Source organism: Natrix helvetica, assembly GCF_964273705.1.
Source record: "Natrix helvetica genome assembly, chromosome: 1".
NCBI classification, from domain to species: domain Eukaryota; kingdom Metazoa; phylum Chordata; class Lepidosauria; order Squamata; family Natricidae; genus Natrix; species Natrix helvetica.
The window spans coordinates 282,342,750-282,366,728 of NC_138548.1; the positions used below are offsets into that span (position 1 = coordinate 282,342,750).

The 23,979-nt window shown below is 37.6% G+C and overlaps 1 protein-coding gene and 1 long non-coding RNA gene across 2 annotated transcripts in view; both read right to left on the bottom strand.

Moving 5' to 3' along the window:
- Window positions 1-821: 821 nt before the first annotated feature.
- On the bottom strand, window positions 822-3,755 carry LOC309386590. Its single transcript, XR_014174450.1, has 2 exons — window positions 3,638-3,755; window positions 822-2,442 (listed from the first exon to the last, which is right to left on the bottom strand). It is a non-coding gene; the product is annotated as an uncharacterized lncRNA (long non-coding RNA).
- A 3,754-nt stretch (window positions 3,756-7,509) lies between these two features.
- Window positions 7,510-23,979, bottom strand: part of COL23A1 (collagen type XXIII alpha 1 chain) — a 294,393-nt gene continuing 277,923 nt past the window's right edge. The window contains exons 24-34 of the mRNA XM_081942141.1: window positions 23,641-23,700; window positions 22,033-22,059; window positions 21,328-21,354; window positions 17,856-17,927; window positions 17,718-17,771; window positions 17,053-17,079; window positions 13,743-13,796; window positions 12,645-12,731; window positions 11,422-11,484; window positions 9,374-9,412; window positions 7,510-7,814 (exon numbers count right to left, since the gene is read on the bottom strand). Coding sequence (XP_081798267.1) covers window positions 7,761-7,814; window positions 9,374-9,412; window positions 11,422-11,484; window positions 12,645-12,731; window positions 13,743-13,796; window positions 17,053-17,079; window positions 17,718-17,771; window positions 17,856-17,927; window positions 21,328-21,354; window positions 22,033-22,059; window positions 23,641-23,700 — 564 coding nt within the window. The 3' untranslated portion in view covers window positions 7,510-7,760. The remainder of the gene's footprint in view (window positions 7,815-9,373; window positions 9,413-11,421; window positions 11,485-12,644; window positions 12,732-13,742; window positions 13,797-17,052; window positions 17,080-17,717; window positions 17,772-17,855; window positions 17,928-21,327; window positions 21,355-22,032; window positions 22,060-23,640; window positions 23,701-23,979) is intronic.

A 23,979-nucleotide genomic window follows, 5' to 3' on the forward strand; every position in this document is an offset into this window, starting at 1 on the left:
GAAAATGTATGACAAGAACAAGCAACATGGATGTAAAAATGATATCTTTATATTTGTACATAATAGACCAATTGTAAATAAGCATGGTGGTTATAATATTTAACTTTATATTCTAGTATGTATGGCAAAGACATTGCCAGGACGGTTACACTGTGTCCTATGTTTTAATGTGTGTTTAATAAAAAAACTCTTTAAAAAAAGAATCCTAGTGTAGGATTCTGGCTCACATTGCCAGGAGTTCGATTCCTTCAATCCTGAGAGACTCAAGGTTGACTCAGCATTCCATCCTTCTGAGGTCAGTAAAATGAAGACCCAGTTTGTTGGGGGGGCAATATGCTGACTCTGTAAACCATGTAGAGAGTGCTGTGAAGCAGTATTTAAATCTAAATGCTGTTGCTATCTGTAAACAATGAATGTGTTGTCCCTGCTTTAGGTACCCCTCCCCCATTTGTCCCATCTTTCTTATTCCCTCCCCTCTAACAATCTGTATAGCATTGGATAATATGTGCCTTAAATTGTGCTCTGCTACACTGAAGATTTTTTGGGTAAATGCAAACCTCAAAGATAATCCGAGCCTCCTGTCTCTATCGTTCAGCTGTTTGGCTGAAGAACCTTAATTATTACTATATAAGATTATTATTATCTAATGTTTGTAAATGAAATAAACTTCAAGTAACTATTTCAGAACTATAGGCCCTGGTTAATATAATGCTCATTTTGGATTGAAAAAAATTAATGTAACACTTGTTTTTACTTGAAATATTTGCTTGAGATATAATCATAGTTACAAATGCTGCAGTATAGAATAATCATAGAAAACAATCAGTACAAGAAGCAGTTTATTTTAAAACTGTTCAAGTATCAACTCTTACTACAGATTAAAACACAAAACAATGGATACACTGCCAGATAATGCAGTGATTGTTGTAAAATTTACAAAACAAGCAGTACAATTAATTAATGAGTATTACTGTATTAATGCCTTCATTTAAAAAATAATTGTTCCCCTATATTACAGCTAAATATACCACTTCTTTTGGCATATACACATTAGAAATTATACAATGAAATCAGTAACAGTGAGATTTGACTCGTATAAAATATTACCCTCTTTGTTTTGAAACAAACCTTTACCTTTTATTGAATCTCAGAAGAGGGTTTCCAGTATAAACATGAATTACATTCACAGTTACGTTTGCCTTGTATCTGTGTCTAATTTATTTAATGTCTTGAGATTATGCACGACAATAAAATGTAGATGGTCAGTTTAAACAATTAGATACCACGTTTATATTATACCTATTCAGGTTAAGCTGAAATGAAGGAAGTTTGAATTAATGCATCTTACCCTGACAGTTTAGATATTGTATCCACCAGGCATAACCGAATTTATCTTCCTGCAATTCTCAAATCTACTTGAGAGATTTGGGAAGTGAAGGAAAGAGACACTCCAGGTTATATTTGGAGAATGTGTGGTGGAGAAGGACAAAGGTAACTTCCCTTGCATGCATTGCTGGTAATGAGTTAGATATAGCCAAGGTAGCCACTTAACACATTCTCAAATCTGGACTAGAAGCCAGTCCTCTGACTTGTACTACCTGAACATCTGGGTCAGCCAACAGAGAGGAATAGACAATGGCATCTGGAAGAGCATGATTCAGTAACAAGTAACAGATGCTTATCCATCTATCCATCCATTCACCCTTCTTATTTTCAAGAGAGTCACCAGATCCTCAGGTGATACAAGTAACTTGTTGGATCTGCATGGGAGGACAAGACCTGATTCACCAAATCGGTCTTAATTCCTATTAGTCTTAGCTAGTTATGGATGTTGTAGACAGAAGTTATAGTCCAACAGCCTCTGGCTTTAGGCAGTGCATAGTGCTGATGAGTTATTAATAACACCAGTAAATTCTCACACCTGCCGGGCTAAGCTATCGTTTTATATAGAGGTTTCCTTAGAAATCTAAAGAGCAAATAAGTGGGATTTAAATCTAATTTCAGCTGAACTTTAAAAGGGACAAAAGGCAGAACAATTATTTTTGTAATTGCAATGTACGTGTGCAATAAATGCAAAAGGCTTGCAAAACATCATGAATAAATTGATTGTGAGACATTCCCCCTCCATGTTAGTCCTACATTCATTAATAAGTACCATAGTTGAATCTTAGATCAAATTTGGAATTGGTTCAAAAGATTTTTAACACATCATTTTGGGTTAAAGCTAATTATGGCGTAATACTATATTGAGAAAATAGACATGATAGAACCCAAATTAAATGCTATCAAGTCTGTAGACTCTTCAGTATAGAATCTAAATCATATATATTATGCTTCACCAATTCTATTTCTTCAATAATAAGACCTCATTGGGGATTGATTTGCACTAGTTATGGATAGATAATATATACTTAATTCATTCAGCGCTACAGTACAGTCAAGCTACTCCTTGCAGTGACGTGCAGTCAGGTGAGGCAAGTGAGGCACAGCCTCACCACTCTCATCATGAAAAAAAAAAGGAAAAGGAAAAAGCTGAGCTAGTTACTGCCTCACCCTGGATGACTCTGCTTAACTCTTAAAAAAAGCTGGAAAAGGTACGTGTGGGTTGGAGGGAGGGGGAGGAATTCAAACTTCATTCTCCTGGTGCTGTGCAGGGCTTTGGGCAAAGGCTGGAGGGAAGAACCCTGGCTCGCTTGTGCTCTCCCTCCCCAAGAGTAGTTTGATTGCAGGCAGAGCCACGTTGTGGGGCCGGTGTGTGTGCTACAGCATGGCTCTTTGCCTGGCTTCCTGCCTCCTCCTGTGGTCTCCTCACTGGTGCTCTCCCTCCCCAAGTGTAGTGATTTCCTCCCCAGGCCCCCATTCATTTCTCTCTCACACACACACAGCTGGATAAAACTATATAAAAATCTAGCCCAGCTTCACTGATTACAAGTTTGAAAAGGCAACGTGGCTCCACCTGCAATCAAACTACACTTGGGGAGGGAGAGCACAAGCGAGCACTGAGGAGACCACAGGAGGAGGCAGGAAGCCAGGCAAAGAGCCATGCTGTAGTACACACACTTTTCCCCAACCTCTTTCTTTTGGAAGGCTCAGAACGGCTCCCCTCCGGTTTCTCTGCCTCTCCTCTCACCCCAGCCTGCCAGCAGGAGGTGGTGGGTGGGCTTTATTGTGTTCCAGGCATTTCCCACCCAGACAGCAGGCTGCATTTGCAATGGTGGAGGTGTTTGGGAAAGGCAGCAGGGGAATGGGGGGGGGGAGATGGCAGAGGAGCTGCTTTCAAGCCACTGGAAAAGATATCCAATCCAACTTTTGTGTGTGGGGGGGTTTGTTTGAGAGTGAGTGAGAGAGGGAAGGGGTAGGAGATAGTCCAATCCAACTTCTGTGTGTGTGTGTGTGTGTGTGTGTGTTTGTGTGTTTGAGAGAGGGGGAGGAAGGGAGAGAGGGAGGAAGGAGGGGAAGGAGAAGGAAAAGAAAAAGAAAGAAGGAGCAAAGGAGAAAAACAAATGCTGTCGCTTTAAATTGGAACTGAGCATGCCTGGCTGTGGAATTCTGGGAGTTGAAGTCCACAAGTCTAAAAATATTTGAAACCCAGCACTGTGTCAGTGCCTCACCAGTCATAAACCTCACCGCGCGTCACTGACTCCTTGACTTAGTAACAGAGTCCACAAATTTGGTTGTAAAAGGTCATAAAGCAGATCACCATATAACTTGATCAAATTTTATAATTTTTTTTGTGACGGTTGTTAACTATATTGTTCACTATAAGGTGTTTCTGTTGAAAATCGGAAATACCAATTTCTGGCAAAAACATAATAAATTACAGTCACGTTATCATGGGGTACTGCACATAGTTTGAAATATAAGCCAGCTGCTGAGCGTCCAAAATGCAGCATGAGGGAGGGACATTGGACCTTCAAACCTGGGTTGTAAGTCCCATTTTCAGATCCATCATAACTTTGACTGGTTGCAAGTCAAGGACTTCCATCTGTATATGTTTTACAGCTCACTTGTGTAGTAAAGAAAGATCAAGAGTTATATGTGGGTAAGTTTTTATTTATATAGCTGCCTACCATTCCAAATTAATTTAGTCAATACATGTCAGTTACTGAGTATGTTCTGTATTACCAGAAGATAATAATGAATAAGTATATAATTCTATTACAATATTAATAACTCCACAGGACATTAAAATGGAAGATTTTTTGAGTGACTAATTCAATATCATTTTTAGATGAGAGTTACTATACTATAATGTGGATATTATATAAAGGATAGTTGGATTAAGCTGATATGTTCAAAGATTACAAACAACATAAATATGTTGTCTGGGTGTTAGTTAACATTTCTCATTCTCCAAGATAATGTTACTTGTTCATCATCTTCAATTCTGCCAACATCTAGTGGTGATTTGCCAACTTAACTATCCTTACATAGAATAGATAGGATATTTCTATTCATCTTATTATTTTCAAGACTTTAAAGATCATTTTGTTTCCATAATTATATTAAAACATAGTACTGCTAAATAAGGGTGTACTCAGGAAGGAGCTAAAAATGTCAAGATGATAGCCACAATGAAGCAATCAAAATCCCTTTTTATATGTCTCTTGTGTATTCACTATTTTAATCATTTTGATTCCCCAAGCCAAACACTCATCCTGATAAATATTTTTAAAAGAATATCCAAAGAATCATTTTTTCCATAACATTTTTGCTTGTGCTTTATTGGTAGTTTTCTTTACTTTGTTTTTTGTATCTTTATTCTGATGCAATTTCCTTAAAAAAATACTAAATGCTAAACCAAAATCTAATCTCATTAACTGAAATGAGAGTATTCTAGGAGAAAAATGCCTGCTAACGTTTTATTATTTTCAGCACTTTAGAATAGTTTCCCCACAATTATCCATACCACAAAATGTGACACGGATAAATATTTTGAAAGGAATATGCAAAGAATCTCACTAGCTACAATGAAATTAAACTAATTTCAGAGTTATCCGGCAAAAGAAATCCACAATTTTTTTTTCATAAATCTTTTGCTTAGGATGAAATTTAAAACTGATGCTGTGATATATTTTGTTAAATTATTAACATATTACTACAATTTCTATGTACTAGGTGCAAGATATGAATCTGTGAGAAAATATTCTGGAAGATATAGGACACTGGACTTTCATACCATAAATGTTGAGGGGGGGAGGGCATCTGGCAAAGTTTTTTTGTACCAGAACTTTCTAATAGCAATAAGTAGGGAGTGTCATTCAAGGACATGTGAGAGGTGGCTGAGCATACTATGCTTTGTTTTCTAACTGTCAAATTAGTCTGCAACTGCCAGTTTCTTCCCCCTCATCCTAGTTGGAGTTCTTAGCTAGAATAAGCCTCAGGACCTCTCAACCAGTACTATTTAAGATTATTTAAAAGAAATACATTTTTTTCCAAATCCTTACATTGGTGTAGAAAGAAAAGATTTCTTTTAACTGGGGAAATATCAAATAGGCATTGAGTTTTTAACGAGATATTTTTCTGAGAGTTGGAAAATTACAATTATGAATGATATCCCCATCTTGACAATTCCCTAGTTCTATGCTGAAAACATGGGTCTGAAGTTAATTCCCTCATACCTTCTCTGTACTTTCTCTAGATTATTATGTGCTCTATTTTTGTTAAGAAGGGTAGCAGATATACAGTATTAAAATAAGAATGAATGAAATATCTTGCCCCATGGCAAGAGTGGAAGAGAAAGACTAGGAAGTCATAATATTTAACTTCTCTTTCTTAATTCAGTTATATCTTCATTTAATTAAACTGATGTTTAATGCTATACAAAACTAAAACTAAAGGCCTCAAAAAAACCATAAACGTTGACAACCAAATGAATTAACACAGTGAAGCAATGTTAACTTTATAATCTCAAATTTTAAGAAACCTATGCATCTTCTCCCATGAAGACTTGTACAGTAGTTTAAAGTATTGATTGAAGTTTGTCTAGAGTACTTTAAAAACATTTACAACAGAAAGAACAGACATTCCTGCCAAAGATTCAAAGAATAGGGCCCTGTCTATACAAATACTGAAATAAATTTGAATCAGTAATGCCAACCAGTATTTTTGAACATCCTTAAATTTACGTATTTTTGGGAATGAGGGCTAAAACTGAGAATTAGTATAAAATCAATTAGTACTAAGATAAAATGAAAAGGGAAGTACATGCTTTCTAAGTATGGTTAAAACCATACATTATGATGCCTTTTGATTTTTATATCATGTGAATGCTAATTGTAGCATTGTAATTAAACTGATTTTTGCTGGTGCTTGAGGATTTCAAACAATATTCTAATCTTTCTAAACAAAAATTATGAAATTATTCCTCAAATTCATTTTGGAATTCATAAAACTGTGTGTTAAAGTGGCCTTAGAAAACAAGCATCTTTTAAGATTGTTGGCTCTTCAGCATTTATACTATGAATAAAATATTGAATAATCAAAACTTGTAATTTGAAACCTATGGCAGGTTACATTATTTGGTTGGATCCCAGAATTTTTTTATGAAAGGCAGAGCTACTGTCTGTGAAAGACTACTGATACAACTATTCAATATTTTATTCGAAATTCTGGTTTAATGGGCTAATTCTGGTGAAAGGAAGAGGCAACATTTGCTATTTCTCCAAAAGCTTAAGGTGTCCTCTGGGTCTTGAGGATACAGAAAGGTCAAATGCCAAAAATCCTTGCGCCCTTTGTGCAAGTAAGCTGACAGTTTTGCAGGCTGCCAGTCAAAGAACAGTGCTGGCCAATGCTTTGTCTGTTAGAGAGAACACTGACCATGTAGATGTTCTCCTAAGCAAGAACACTACTTCCTTCCAATGTTATTAGACTGTGGGAAACTGTAGAAATCTCTACTTGTTATAATCAGAATCTCCAGACCATTGTGAACAAGGTGAATTTTTTTGGAATGAGTAACTGAATTATAACTACAATAACTAAAATGGATCTCATATTGAACGATGTCATTATCCATCCACGTGCATAATTACATAGATGCAGTCTCAGGACTGAAACAATACAGTGTTGTATATAGAGATATTTGGCTTTTGGGCAATATAATTTGCATAAAATGTGGAGCTCAGCTTTTTTTCTTCTAAAAAGAACCATTTCTATCACCAGGTTAATTACAAATGCTTTAACAATAGGTTGTTTCATGTTGCTCTTATAATCGTATATATTACAATAGAAACATTCATATTAAATGGGTGTGATGAAACACTGGTGGGTTGGTAGGAATAATATTTTTTGTATTTATTGAGTTCTGTGATTCCAGAAGAATAAGCAGCATAATGGGTATCTTGTCCAAGTTTGCAAAAGAGAGCAGTCATGATGGGATTTTTGTTTTTAAAGCAAAAATTATTATTTTTCAAATCTGTACATTGAGATGAATATTATAGAGTATCCTTAATTTTATTAAAATAAAAAGATGTGACAGTTGAGGTGTTCCATGTTTTTGAATTTCTGCAGTAAAATAAAGTTCCACAAAGGAATCTTTCAAACTTTAGTCACAGACTGAAGCTGTGGAGTGGGGTTTTTCCCAGAGATGATGCTTTCTTCTGGAGGAGAAGCAGCCACGGGTCATGAAACGGATCAGAGTGACCCAGGATGAAACTAGTTTCTTCAAGGTTGAAGCAAGTAGCAACAAGTGTGGTTATAGTTGTGTTACCTTTCCAGATTGGAAATTCTTCCTACGTTCATCCACAAGGTTTGTTCAATTTCTAGGGTTGAATCTTTTTTTTCTTTTTCGTTTTCTCTCCCTTTTCTGCCTGTGTCTATGTGCAACAGAGTTAGAAAGTTGAAAGCTAAAAAGATTGTCCGGGGATGTTCTTTCTCCATGCAATAAAACAAGTATTTTCAGTATGATTAATCCACACATTAGCATTAGCAGCAAGTGACATCCATTCCTGATTGTTTTAGAATGTTGAGTCCGTCTGTGTTTCTGCATGTGTGTATGTGTGTGTGGTCTGTCTTGTGGCTCTCAGGAATGTTCATATTTTTAAAAATCCATATATGACAAATCCAGTATTAAAAGATCAATATATTACTGTTGAAAACATTGTTTTTGTGACTTTTTCCTCTTTTTGTATAAAAAAAATAATAAAAATAAACATTTATCTCACTATTATTTACATAGTCCATGCGTGTAGAATCACTGCAAAACAAAACAAAGCAATGCATGTTTTAAAACAGGCAGGCAGGCATTTGTGTCACAGACTGTTTCATTAAAATGCAGTTTTTAAAAATATGTCCTTAAAGAGCAGTAAACAAGGCATTTTTGAAGTGCTGTCAGGGGACACGTAGACAAACCTTGAAACATTATAAAGTGTCTGTATTTTCAGTGTTCACAGCAGATGTATGAAGACATAAAGAGAAAAGCATATTTCCTATTTCTCTTTCAAACACAAATGGCAAAGTATATTTTAGAAATAGGAATATGTCATTTACATGTGTTTGATAAGAGTTGGGGGAAATAGCAAGGAAACAAAGGCGTTCATGAAAGTCATCCTATTATCTGTGTTTTGCTGCTGGATACTAAAACTCATGCAAAGTAGCAAAGTGACTCTTGTTATTTTGACAGTGAACAATTGTGCTTTTCATCCTCAAGGCAATTAGAAGGCCTCTTTTACTTATGAAGATCAATGTATGTGAATCAAAATGTGGGTAAAGAATGTTTTTATGTCAAAGAGGAGAGTTGTTGCTTCTCTGACAGAAACACTCCTTCCAATCACCTGAGCCAAATTCATGGGCTTGCTTAAAACAAATGGTTAAAAGCACATTAAAAATAAATATAAAAGCAACTGAAAAGGAAGATGCAAAATCATATTGAAACTGAAGTAAAGCCAGATTTTTATGCATTCCATATATTTGCTATTGTTAATTATGATTTGAAATTTGACATACATAGGAAGTATTTGCTTGTCTCTGACTTAGTCATCTTTTATATTGGTATTATAATACACAGCCATAAGACCTGTTCAGCTGTTATGAAAATGAGAAATTCAACCTGTGTTCAAGGCTTGAGTGTATTAGCCTTACTTTCTCTATGAGGAAGGTAAACACCTGCAGTGAAGAGACTCTTCTATCCAATGAATATCTCCTCCTTAGAGGTTTCTGAAAATCAGAATGATCATATGAAGAGTCTCTCCATTCTACACATGGGAGGCAATACAAATGGGTCACCCCAGGGCAAATCAACAGGGCTATGAAAGCACAAAGATCCAGATTTACTTCAGTTTATTTAGTTGCTTACAACTGAATATATTATGTTATTGTTCTTGCTTAACAACAATCCAAATTCATGACAAAAAATGTAAAATATATTTATAAATACCTTGTGCCAACATCCTGGTACCGGTAATCCATCTGGACCCTGTAACGAAATAAAGAATCATTTTGTATTATTGGTAAACAGCTAAGAAACAAATGTCACTTCGTTCATGATGACTCTGGAAAGTCTACAGCAGCTACCATGAAGAGCAGCTAATGTGAAGACACATGCAGAAATCATGTGCCGGTTTGAAGAAAAAGCAGTATATCAGAACAATGTTCCATTGGTTAATAACCATTAAAACAATCAAAGATCTGGGTTCTTCCACACATTAACCTTCTCAAGGTGTTTTGATTTATGGAATAACATGAATCTTTGAGGTAGGAAAAGCTATAGTGTAGCTAAATCCACCTGTGCAGTCTGTAGGAAGTACCATTGAATTTAACTCCACAGCAGGTTCTGACAGAAGTTTACAAAGGCTATATCCTTAAAATGAGAGTGGGAGCAATGATTAGGAAAGTCCTAGCATTTTTTTTAATTCTCCATGTCCATGTTTTCAGTTTACAACTATCAATTGGAGAGACATACTTGATACATTAGCTATGTAAACATTAGAACAGCTATGCACAACATGCTCAAAAGCCCCTCAACCAATTTTGCAGAAACAAGATGTGCTTCATAAAGCTTGTGGCATCTAGATAAAAAATGGCTGGAATAAAATACAGTAAGTGAAACTATTCATGGAATTTGACATCGGATTTTAGAGTTTGCAATGTTCTCCTAAGCATCTGATGTAGTAATTTAATGGCAACCACTAAAGCTGATGCATCACTGATTACAGAATCTGATTGATGAATCGGAGCAGACCCAAGTTTAAAAAAAGAACAACTAAAGTCAAGCATGATATTCATAGATGGTGGAGACCAGAAAACGACCCACAAAGCAGACCTAATTGGGAAGATTGGAATATCCAATCTTGGATTGGATATCTTGGAATATCCTCCCAATCCACAATTTTGTTGAGATTTTCAGAGTTTATCCTGAGCATCTGCATGTGTCATTAGCTGTTTTATATAGTTCAACCAATACAACCTTAATAATTCAATGAACTAAGTAAGATATGTATTGTTCAAAGGGACAATGGTGGGATCAAACAAAATTGAAAAATATCTTATGAAGCAAATAGCTTGTTGAAAATAAAAGAGTGATTTGAAATGGCCCAGATTTAGGTTTAAAAAAAAATGTCATGGTGCTTTGAATTATCTCCATTTCCCACTAATTATTAAGATGTTGTGACAGCTCCTTTCTCAGGGGCAAAGCATAGATAGAGAAGAAAGCAAAAGCGACTACCACGGAAATCAAGGAACCCTTAATATTTACACAAAAATAGCCATACTTTATGAACATTTGGCTGGATATTATTGCTAAAACACACATCTGTATACAGCAGCAACATATAACATGTCAATTAAATGTTTGTCTTTGACAACATCCTGTGTGAAATCACAAGTCAACTTGTTCAGATGTTCTTTACGGTCTAGCAGATTCTGCTTTAAAAACATTTTAAAAACATGCACACAGAACAAATAACTTGCCTTTGTGATTGGCTGTGTTACAGAATTTTGTTTCCTATACTCAAAATAGTAGGATGCTGATCCAAACTTTGACTTTTAAGACGGAGTAGAGAAATCCCAAATGGAAGATTTTGAGAAAGGCGTGGAGCAAAAATTATACACAATAGCTAGATCTTGGGAATGTATGGAATCTGTGTGAGACTCCTAATTTGGCATAGTTTTCTAAATTCTATGATTCCGATTTCTGCTTCTTGGTACCTTTTTAAATGGAGAAACCAGAGACTCAAACTGAACCCTGCACCATGCCTAGCTTTTGTTTGGAATGCCAAGGAGGCTTGGTCAAGCTGCTTCCAGAGCATGCATTGGGAGAAATGTTGCTTGAGAACCTACATTTATCCCTTTAATGCTATGCCTTTCAGTGGTACCTGATGCTACAAAATAGATGCTCAGGCTGGGAGGAAGGGAGAAAATGGGAATATGCAAGCAGAAAAAGTCATGCAGGAGGAGGAAGGAGGAAGGAAGAGAAAGATACTGTACCAAAGGACAGAGCATTTCCACACCATCCAGTTCTGGTAAACCTGGCTCCCCTTTAAAAATGAACTGTTAATTGAAAATGGAGAGAAGGTTAATAGGAAAGGAAGAAGGAACAGAAATAATGAAAAAATCAGAGGTTGCCTGAAACCTTATAGCTGGAGTGGTCAACCTCCTAAGAAGAAGCCGCCTAGTGATAAAGTGCCGTGACCTAATGGAACTGCCCAATTTTTTTCAACCCTAACCTTGTTTTCTTTTCTTTTGTTTTAAAGGGAGGGAACAGGAGAAAAAGGAAGGCAGGTTGTTCCATTTCCTCTCAAAGACCTACATTTTGGGGAGGGAGGTTGAGTGTTTTAAAGAGTGGACATCGTTCACTCTGCAGTTCAACTTGCAGAGGCCTCCTACTCCTTCTGCCATCCTTATTTTTAGAGGTCAGAGTCAGGGAACCACAATAATGGTGTCATTGGACATGGCATTTTGGTGATGTGACCAAAATTAGAAGCCACAGCCACGGGACTCTGAAGCTGAACACAGCCTGCTAGCTTCCCACTTTTGCTACAGAGCCGTGATGGCGAACCTATGGCACACATGTCCAAAGTGGCACATGAAGCCATGTCACCTGGCATGTGCAGCCTTGCCTGTTTGTCTTCTGGGTTTCTGGCGTACATGTGTGTGCTGTCCTTTGCATGTGGGCAGTTCTGAAAACTGGTGTGCGCATGTGCGCCCGCCAGCTGATTGCCGGGCACACATGCAGGCTAGAACCCAGAAGTTCAGTTTTTCCAGACTGTGACGGTGAAGAGCACGAGCGCTACATTTCTGTGTGACCTTTTCGGCACTCGGTGCCGAAAAGGTTCACCATCACTGCTATAGAGGATTTAGGACAGTCAAGATAAAACTGACAGGTGACAGAAAGGACAACAAAGGCCTTTCTGTTTTTTTTTAATGAAACAAAGCTTTATGTGGCATTGTCCTAAAATGACAGGCAAGGAGTGTGGCTTTTAGGATGGCTTGTGAGATGTTTTTAGCCATCTGTTCAATATTAGGGAGCAAACGCACATTCTAGTCTGTGGCATAAGGAAGGCCAATAATCAGAAGTATTAGCATTCACTTAGACATTTTGTTCCAAACAGCCTCTCTCTCCAAAATGTTTTGAAATAGTTTGCTTTTTATACTAAAGTTTTCAAACACATCAAGAATAACTCCCCCTCCCCCCCATAATAAAATCATACCACTGGGCAAGGCTGATCTAATCCAGGAGGGCCTGGTTCTCCTTTTTGTCCCTTTGCTCCTTTTCTGCCCGGCAATCCTCTTTCTCCCTGTTGACATTAAAATAAAAAGATATATATATATATATATTCTTAAAGAATTTGAATGACAAATGTCTCAACCTTCAGCTAGCGCCTAGATTTTCTTAGCTTTTGCATAATAGAATGCTCTGTCTATAAATGACTGACACAGCTTCAGACCCTTCCTATAGAAACATTTGACTGATATAAATAATGGATATGAAGCAGTGATCCAAGAAATAAAAATTAAGATGGCTTCTCTTACTATACAAGACTTGCTTATATATGACATTGTTACGTACCTAATAAAGAAGATTTAGATTAAGATTAGCAACCAGGCCACCAATAAACAAACAATAATGGCCAAATGCCCAAAATTTTACAAAATCAGCATACACATATTCTTGCCTGTAGTCTTATAGTAGAATTGGTAATTCTAGGAGATTATGACTTCTGAAAACATTTTATTTAAATCTGGGTACCATAGGTAGCTTGCTGCCAAGCCTAAATTTGATCTATAACTTGTAATGAAGTGTTTACAATGTGGACAAATAAAAATGTTGTCTTAACAGAACTATGAATTATATTATGATTTATATTCATTCTTAAACATTTTCCTTTACAAATATGTGGAAAATTAACATATCAAGGAAGATGATGTAACTTTATATGTTTTTGATAAGACAATTTCCTAGAACCGAGATGTTTTATGAAGGTATGGGAATAAAATTAAAAAGCACTAACGTGTATATGTGTATTAAAAGTATAAATTTTCCAGTACAAAATGTGCAACCACATATGGTTTTAATTATGTGAATTGTTTGAATTTAATATGTTGAGTTGGTCATTAAGGTAAAGGGTAATAATTTTACAAAATACTGTGCTAATAGATTCTGCCTTTTTAGAATATACTACGATAAATTATCTGTCTATGCTTAATCCCATTTAGATTATATGGGAGAAGAAAGGTGCAGAGATAGCTTTTTTGAAGAACTGAAAACAAGATAAGAACTTATTCAGAGAATTAGAAATGATAGCAACCTTTTCTCCTCTTTCACTTTTTTCTCCTTTTTCTCCTCGGAGGCCAGGGAAACCCTAGAAAAATAAGATGGCAACATTTAGAGTTAAATACATAAGAATAGCATTAATCATAAAGCAAAAGACAACACATTGCTTTCTTTCAAATAAGTATAGCCAAGAATCACTCAGAGGAAAGAAGAAACATTTTTTTGTGTTGATGTGTGTATGCATAAGGTTGCACATCCACAGAGACATGCACACGCGCACATATACACAACACATACAGAATTATACACTTAATAGGGATTCTGACGTGTATAATATCCAAATCTGTTAAGAAGCCACTAGATGGCACAGAACTCAAACTCAATAAACAAAACAAGAGCACTGTATTATGACATCCTTATGATAGGGGCAATATGAAGAAGGCTGATATCTATGATTCAAAACAATGTGTAGTTTAGAGTTCAGTTTTTAATTTATCCAGAAACTATGACTGATAGCCACTGTAATCCAGCAAGCAAAACCTGGAAGACTTAATCCCAGGCATCCTGCTATCTTTCCGTTTATGTCTTTTATTTATAAAACAGAAGTGAATGAGCTACTTTAGGAGTGCTCTTTTTTTTCAAATATTCAGATGAAGGACAAAGTATATTGTAAATACTACATATAGATCTTGCCTAACAACTTTAATTGGGACCAGCAACCTTGTTGCTAATCTAAGTGGTTGCTAAAATGGGAAATTAGATAACCTTGGTTGTGCTTTCTGGCTGGAAAGAGACAAGACCACTCAGTTTCACACTCACTTTTGTTCGCTTCCTAAACACGCCTTGGCAGTGCTCAAGTGCCTGCTTACTATCTTATACACACTGAAAGCAAAGCAAATGTGCCAGAGCCTAGGCTGGGAGCCATGGATGCACTACCAAAACAGCTTGCAATAGTTTCTTCCTCTCCATTCTCTCTGTTCTATGGGGAAGGAGAAAGCAAGCAATTTCTGTAGAAAAAATTTCTGGCTTGACCCTTCCTCCCATCCCCACTCACAAAGTGGAGAGATTGTAGAGGGATTTCAAGAGAGCAAGATGCACATCAACAGCAATGTGATCAGAGTTGTGGATGCACTACGAGGGGGGTGGGGGGAAGAAAAAGCAATTTCTGTAGACAATCTCCTTTGTCTGACTCCTTCCCAGTGTTGGTGGCATCATCACATTGCTTTTGGGGTATAGAACGGCAAACAACTTGTTCTTTTGTAATTCCTTCCTCTACAATCTGCTCTGCAGATTGGTGAAAAATTCAGATAAGGCACACATTAGTGTGTACTGACTATAATGGCAATCATGTGAGTAGGAAAGGCTGTGAAAATCAGAAATGATTGGAAATTGGTTGTAAACTATTTTTTTTAGCAACGTCATAATATATTCCCAATGAATTCCCAAGGAGGCATAAAATTATATATATAATTATATATAATATATAATTTTATATATATATAATTTTATATATTTTATTATAAATAAAGCTACATGAGACAAAATGACAAAAAGCAGCAGAGGATAATTAGAACTAAATTAGCAGAATTAAAACTCTAACTTTTTTGCATGTTATTAAAAAGTATATAGGGGAGACATAAGTGATTCATTCTTTATGAACATTTCTACAACTCCTTCTACAAGTGGTAGGCCCATATTAAAATGCTTATGTAGTGATCACAATATACATTTCTTGATAAACCAAAGCAGAATTAAACAAGGTTGAAATATTGGGCAGAACATGGGTTCTGGAATTATTTTTAATCTCTTAATAGTAGCTCCATTTTGGGTCGCATGGCCAGAAAGGAAGCTCAGAATAGAGCCTTCAAAACTTCTAAGCCACCGTCCACTTTCCTTCCATTGGAGCAGAACAGGGTATTAAATGGGTATTTTTTATCTGCAGCCCCTGGCCAGATCCAATTTATGTTTGAATGTGATCACCTTCCCCAAGAATCAGTATCAATCTCCAGGGATTCATGGGACTATCTATTATTGTTATTATATCCATAACAATGTAAAATCACAGCTGCCAATTTAGCTGTCACTGGCCTTCATACTCATCAAATTCCTCCCAATAATCTAGGAAGTTGTAATGTATTGGTGTAAGTATAGTTGCAGAGCCAAGCAATATGACCTTTTGTAATTGTTAGATGAAAATTTTGTCAATGTACAGGTTTTCTAAGTGCTGTCCAAGATTTTTTTGGTATGACAACCAGCGTGCTGATAACCACCACAGCTGGATTATGCCATAATCTTTCAATTTCAATTTTCAAATCTTGATACTTTGTGACTCCAATTCTTTGTCTTGCTCTACTATTCCCTAATATTACCACATCAATTGCCCATACTTTTTCCTTTTCAACTTCAGTTCAACCTGGTGCGTTATGAGCCAAAATTATATCAGTTTGTATTCAGAAATCCCACAATATTTTAACCTGCTCATTTTTGATCACTTTTTAAAATACCAGTTTTTCATTACAGGCACATGGTATTTTACAGATGTTCCAGTGAATCATTGTGACAAATATATTACATCATTGTTTATAATTAGTTGTGTGATCTTGCATTAGCTGAGTATATGATGTACTGTTTCTTCCGCTTCTTTGCACAATCTGTACTTTGAATCATTTATAATATAAAATACAAAAATACAAAAGAAAATAATAGAAAAGATAGGGGAGGGAAAAGAGAAAGGAGAGGTGTAGAAAAGAGGGGGGGGGAGGAGAAAGAAAAGGCATTGACTTCTACTCCCTGTAGTGCAGTAGAACAAACTAGTAACATCAAACCTCAACTTTTTACTTTTACCTAGTAGTATAAACTAGGCATTTCGATTCTGGTCTTGACTGCATTACAGGAATTCCTCAATTTACGACTATAATGATGCCTGCCCATTATTGTCATATGTTACAATGGCCATAAAACAGGTCAGTCATGTGACCAACCCAATTTTATGAGCTTTTTTGCAATGGTCCTTAAGCAAATCTGCAATCATTAAGCAAAGACCACAGTTGTTAACCAAACCAATGGTTATGTAAATTAGAGGTCCCTAACTTCTGGGCTATTTGCAACAGGGCTGCAGAAACAGTGGGCCAGTATGCATGCATCCTCACTTGCCCAAGCAGTGGGCAAGTGTGTGCATGGGCACTCCATTTGCATGAATGGTGTATGCGCGTGTGTACACCACTTGTGTAAATGGAGCTGCACACATGTGCACTTACTAGCCACTCATGCATAATCATACCCTCTCCACCCTCCCCACTGGTCCACGCTAATGACACTGTGTAGGTAAATTACTGATTACTTACATCTAATCCTGGTTCCCCTGGCTTTCCCTGCATTATTAAAAAGGAGAAATAGAGAACACTGATAAGATGACAGTGGAATGGAACATTAACTGGGTTACATTAAGTCTATCATTTATATTTAAAAAAATACCAAATCCAGGGGTATTAGTAGATTTAGCCTCAATGGGACAATTAAGCAATATTCTATCTATCTCCTACTAATTTCCATGTACTGTAATAGGACAATGCAAACCCTTATTCAGCATAACTTTAGGTTCATCAGTCATTTTAGCAGGGCAAAAAGAAAGCAAACATGATAAAAGGTTTTTAATTATTTTTGTAGATTCTTTTTTAAAATTATAAACCCAGGTAGCAGATTTTCTCTTATATTTGATTTAGGCAACCTGGCTAAAATTCATCCCTGAATTTAAACTTATGAAAATCGTTGTTGTCCCTACTACAACTGTTTGCTTCCCTGATAGAGAGCTGCCTTCTTTCTAAAAATGCAGATCGTGTCAGTACATACAAGAATTTGGACAGAATCAAATGCCCAATGCCCTTTCATGACTGAAGGATTTAATCTGTTATGGTATGCTAAATATATCCAAAATTTAAGTGACTTTATATCACATTAAAAATGAGCGATGTGTTTTAATGATCTTTTTTAAAAAATGTTCAGTTCTTACCCTCTCCCCTTTGGTACCTGGTAAACCAATAAGTCCAGCAGTGCCAGGAGGACCCTAGAGAAAATGAAAATTATCAGGAAGGTTTGGGAATATTTCCTCTGCTCTATTGGGCGGGTTCCATAAGGCTCTCTTACTCACATGTGGCCCAAGGGGTCCTTTTTCACCTTTATGGCCACTTTCACCTTTTGCACCCTTTGAACCATCTGAGCCCTTAAAGGAAGACAAGTATTTTGATTAAACTTTCAAATAATCACATGCTATTTAATAACCTGCTTTACGTCTGCTTCATAAATCAGTTGCGTTTGCACGGAGTTCCATGGCACCCACTTTCCTCAAGGGAAATGTAAGATGCTATAGTCTTTAAGAAACATGTTTCATGTTATAACAATGTACCTTGAAAAAATTACTATTGAAACTAATTCATTCCAATTAATATTTTGTCCTCACTGGTTCCGGTTCCGGCGGCAGCGGCGACGGGCAGCTCTCTGCCCGCTCCGGCTCTCCGGTGGGCTTCCCCACTCCTTGGGGGGCACAGGACACCCCTCAGAGGGGTCCTGCCGGAGGGGCGGCATCGCGGGGAGCTCCTGCAGCGGCGGCGGCCGGCAGGAGGTCTCTCGCGCGCCCAAGGCACCGGGGAGCAAGATCGGAGGGCGCTTCGCGTTTCTGCGCCTCGCGCCTCGCTAAAGCCGACCGGAGAATGCAACAATAGAAGGAAGCAGCTGCGGTGCGGTGAGGTTGCTTCTCTCTTCATTCCCTATTCTGTAGGAAGAATCATTCAGCTTTTTTTTAAAAAAACAACTTTCGGAGTATTCTGGAGGCGCGGCTGGAGGGAGGGGGGTTTCCCCCCCCCCTTGGACAAGCGGCGAGGAATAATTTTGCTCTCAGCCCCCGGGGAAGGAGGAGGGGGGAGAGCCAACGAATGAAGCCTCACCCAGGTTGAGATGATTTTCTTTTCAACTTAATTTCACTTTTTACTGTGATTTGAGGACTTTTGGAACTTTTTAAAACTTTGTTATGCCTCTGTGCCCAAAACTGGCAGGGCAAGATGGCACACTTCCGTTGTCTTTATGAATTGTGAAACCTGACTCCACCTTTAAAATTCAGGCTTCCGGTCTTTGTCTCCGTGTCTCCCAGAGGAATCTCTTGTGGATTGGTACTTTTTGAACTTTCTAGGGGAAACCTTTCATCTATTGCCAGACTTATTAGAGAGATTCTCTTCTGCCTGGTTCTTCTGCTCCCGGACCTCACCTGCCTACCCTTCTTTTCTAACTGTTTATCTTATATATGGGCTGAATTTCTAATGTTATAAAGGATGGCATCCAAAAGACCACCTCCTGGGAAACCTGGCTTTGCCACGTCTGCTCCAACATCTGTAACATCCAGTCCAGCCACACAGTCAAAGATAACAGAACTGATGCAACCTAAGACTATAGAGATGGACTTTCAACAAATGCTTCAACAAATTTTACAGGGCCAGGAGGAAATCAAGAAACAGCTAAGGGAAATGAAAGATGAAATTAAAGAAAATCAAGCCCAAATTTATAAGAACTCACAGAGACTGGATCTTGTGGAAGGGGGGGTGGAGGAGGTGAGGGGGGGGTGGAAGCTGTGCAGAAAGGGAACAAAGATCTTGACATCCAACAGATGAAATTAGAATTTGAGAGAATGTCCTATTATCTTAGATTTCAAAATGTTATAGAAGAAGATGGGGAAAATATAAGGGACATCATGACAAACATTCTGGCTGACTACACACACAAAGAAAAACAACTGATGGGGTGGGATATAGACCTGGTTTATAGAGTGAACTCAGCTTACGCTAGAACACACAATGTACCCAGGGAGGTTCACATCAAATTCCTTAGAAAAAGCACAAGAGATGAAATCCTGGGTGTACAAAGGGGGCAAGCATTGACATATCATGATATGGAGATAACCATTCTGAAGCAGATCCCTAAGAAGATTAGAGAAAAAAGAAAAAATTATTCGCAATTAGCGAATAAATTATACCAGAAAGGGGTGTGGTTTAGATGGTTGATGCCTGAAGGTATGTTGATATTCTGGGAGGAGACAAGAATTAGAATTAATTCACCCATAGAGGCGCAGGCCTTTATGGAAAAAAATAAAACACTCCTAGAGAAACCACCAGATACTACAACGGACACGCAGGACACGGGAGGGGCCAGAGCTCTGCCAGTGGAGGGAGATGGGGCAATAGCAAGAAGACTCAGATCACAAAAATAAACAAGAAAATCATATTATTATAAACTGACCGAAAGTGAAAATGGAATTATATTTGGATTTTATACTGTAATGTTTAATTTGATTGAATTTAATAATAGAACTAATATGCTGATTGTAATCAATTATATACTAATGCATTATATATAAATGTATACTATGGGTATGGAGGGAGGGGGGCCTCACACACTTTGCAACTGCCAAAATTTGTATACCTGTCCATTTACCCTTTTCCCTATAAATCTTGAAAAACCAATATTTTGTCCTCACTTAAACTAAAAACACCTCCCCCAACGAAAAAGCAACAAAAATAATCTCCAGTAGAGAAACCCCTGTATAAATCAATGTGTTTCTGTTCAACCAACACCTGAGAGAGAAAGTCATTCCACAATGTTTGTTAGTTTTTCCAACACTTAATACATTTCAAGACTGTTTAGTAGGAAATAAACAAATGTAAGGTGTGCTCCCTAGCACTGTAGAACTGAAAGCCTTCTTTAGAGAAAAAAAATAGAATTTGCAAACATCCTTATTCCTGACCAAAGACTCCTTTGTAAATACAATGAGATGTGCCTAATGCTTGCTTTCAAAACCGTAGGCTAAATATACAGTGATTTTGGGCTATCTGCATCAGAACAGGTTGAAATTAGATTTTTATGGCATGTAATTTCCCCAATTTGATTCCTCCTGATTTAGGTGAATGTTTCCATAGACTTCTTGAACAATGTCTTCGAAAACTTATTGCAAAAGTTGTTTTATCAAAGAAATAAACTGCTATATATTCCACCTTCTAAATCCATAACTAGAATTGACCATCTGAATAAAATATTTTATACTTGCATAGCCTGCCTACTTTTTCTTCAAATCAATGTTCTGTTGTCAATTAACTTCTCAGTGCCTACGGTTTTCTTGCATTCAAGATCCACTTTACAATTATAAAATAGACAAGACAACATATGATTTGTTATGTCTTTGCTTGTCAATACAGAGGTAGAAAGATTGACCGTGAGCAAGCAAAAAAGGAGTGGAAGTGACTTCCAACTTCCTGCTGTCTTGTCCAGTGACTTTGCTGATGGGAAGCTGGCAGGGAGTATAAAAAAAATATCACAATTTCATGATTGAAGCTGCTGGTGGCACTGCTGCAATGGAGGCAAAGTACGCAAATACAATTGGCCTGAATATCTTTGAAATTTCAGTCACTCAGGAATAAATGGGTCCTGGATTTTCTATGTATTCTGTAAGCAGATTTGAGGTACCTTGATTCATAAATGTTTGCTCTGTGATGCACTGTTTCAACTCATTGAAGGTTGCAAACAGAAAAAACAGGCAGAACAGTTTTAGCAATAATAGATTAAAACTTTTTATGACACACCTTTTGTCCTTGACTTCCTTGAGGGCCCTGTAAGATAACAAGAGAACATTTCAAAATAAGGTCTTTTTAAAGCTATAGGTTTATATCTAATAAAAATCTTCAGATTTTTATATTAGTAATCCACTTGTGTCCCTTCTTATTGAAGGCACTTCAGTGCAGTAGAAGATTATGTGGAATGAAAAGATGTTTTCTCATTGTTCTTTGGAACAGCCTCACTGTTGCAATAATACTTTCCCACACTTTGATTCCTTTTCAGAAGAGACTAAAATTGAACTATTCCAAATAGTTTTTGTAGACCATCTAGGTTTGAAAGCTGGAAATGAGTTTTGAGGTCATGTTATTAGATAATCTATAACATTGCCCCAGGATAGGATGCAGAGCTTGGTCATAAAAACTGGATCCCTAGGTGGCCTGCAGAGTTTAGCGCCATGTACTGCTATTGATACATACATATACAGGGTCTCCAAGTAGCAACTTTAAAGGGTGTTCTTGATGGAGAGAATGGAGAGTGACCCATGTGCAGAAATTATAGACTCATAGAAAGGATGATGAAAGGAAAATATCTCAGCAAGTTATATTCCTTTGGGGATTTTATAAATAAATAAAATGAAGTGATGTCATGCATTACTATAATGGCCATTAACGTGACACATATTAGTGGAAATATATGTACTATTGTCCCAGGTTTAACTATTAAGGACTCACCCTATGTCCTTGTATTCCTTGAGGACCCTAGAGACAACAAGTATTCATTTGTAAAACATTCTAAAATAATATTGGAGGTTTGAAACATTTATACTCAAAATGTCAGCATTACAAGGCAGAATTTCCCCAACCAATTCCAGGCATTTTCAAGATAACTTATACTCGCTGGGAACAGAGTAGTTGTATATCAACATTTGTGGGGCCCTATTACTCATTCCTGTTAATATTAATGTTATTATCAAAACCGAATATGGAAAACTCAATTCTAAATGTTTGTTACCTTGGTATGCAGGAATAAGTCATCTTGTATTCAAAACTATTCCCCTAATTTTATTTCTCAGATACATGGGAAACTGCTAATAAATATTTAGTTATATTTCTAAGCCAATGCATGAGTCGATGGTTTAGCTTCATAATCACACAAACAAACAAACAAGCACATGTTAAAGGTGGGTTTGGCTCCCAAATGTTGGGGGTATCATTCTACATTTGCCCAACAGTCAAGATAATAAATAGGCATTTAATTCAGGAAAATCTTTAAGCACTACATAAGTAATCCTTGGGTTATGGCTTTAATTGGGACTAGAATTTCCATTAGTAAGTGAAGTAGTAGTTAAGCTCATGTCAGAAGTTGCAAGGCCTTGCAGGAAGAAGGCTGGGCTGAGCAAACAGAGGTTCTGTGTGTATGCTCTGTTGGCACTGAGATTGCCATCACCCCTTCTTGAAGTCTACAGGCCAGTTCCCTAAGAACACTTCAAAAGGATCTGAGGAGTGTGTGCTGTGCCACTGTGAAGCCCTCACCCCACTACTTCTTTCAGTTCCATCATCACACAAAAAGCACCTCCTGAACAACTGCCACCTTTGCCCAGGGAACTGCTGCTGCCTCTTTGGCCCATTGCACTGTCCTCTTCATGGTCTATGGGTTATTGCTCCTTGAAGCAGAAGATGGGGCAGCTCAGCCCGCTGTCATGCTCTGCCAGCTATGTCTTGCTGCATCCTCCCTGGCTGGACCTGGTGAGCTCTCTTTGACAGATGAAGCACCACTGTGGCACTCACTGTATGTATCCTGAGGATGCATCCTTGTCCAGCCCCTGGAACTTAGATCAGCAGTCGGGTAAGAAGATGGCGAAGGTCAGAAGGAGGCAGTGATAGAGGAGGAGGGTGGCTAAGGTAGCCAAGCCTAGCAGGATGACCCAAAAGTCAGATATGGCGAGAGATAGGCAGGTGGGGGGGGGGGGACTTGAAGTAGAAGCAGTTCACACAGGGCAGGAGAAAGTGACCATGGGATCCTGCAACCTGCTGTAAATGTGGGCTGGTTGCTAAGTGCTCCAGAATTGATCACGTGACTGCATTGCACTGGCCAGAATTTGAGGACCAGTTGTAACTATCAGTCATCCAGCAATGTCATAACTTTGAAGGGTTGCTGAATGAATGGACCTAACTCGAGGACTATCTGTAAATGTTTGCAGTGCTCATCAAAGTTTTTTTTAAAAAAATTCAAAGAGATCTGCATGATTGGGGTTGGGGGGGTGGGTGGCACATAAACTGCAGAGTTGCAATAGCCCAGCCAAGCTACTTCTGCACGAAAAAGATTCTGGCAAGACTTACCATAGGACCTGGTAGACCTGGTAGACCTGGCACCCCAGGAGGCCCTGGTTCAGGTGTGATCTGCACATGTAAATGACATTACACATCTGAACTGTAAAACCACACATGAAGAAATTCAAAATGAAAAGTGGGATGTCATTATTGGGAAAGCACAGCAATTAATAGATGGGGAAAATATTGTAAAATTATTCCTCTAGAGCAGGGATGTCCAAACTTGGGAACTTTAAGACTTGTGGACTTCAACTCCCAGAATTCCCCAGGGGAATTCTGGGAGTTGAAGTCCACAAGTCTTAAAGTTCCCAAGTTTGGACACCCCTGCTCTAGAGAGTGAGTCTGAGT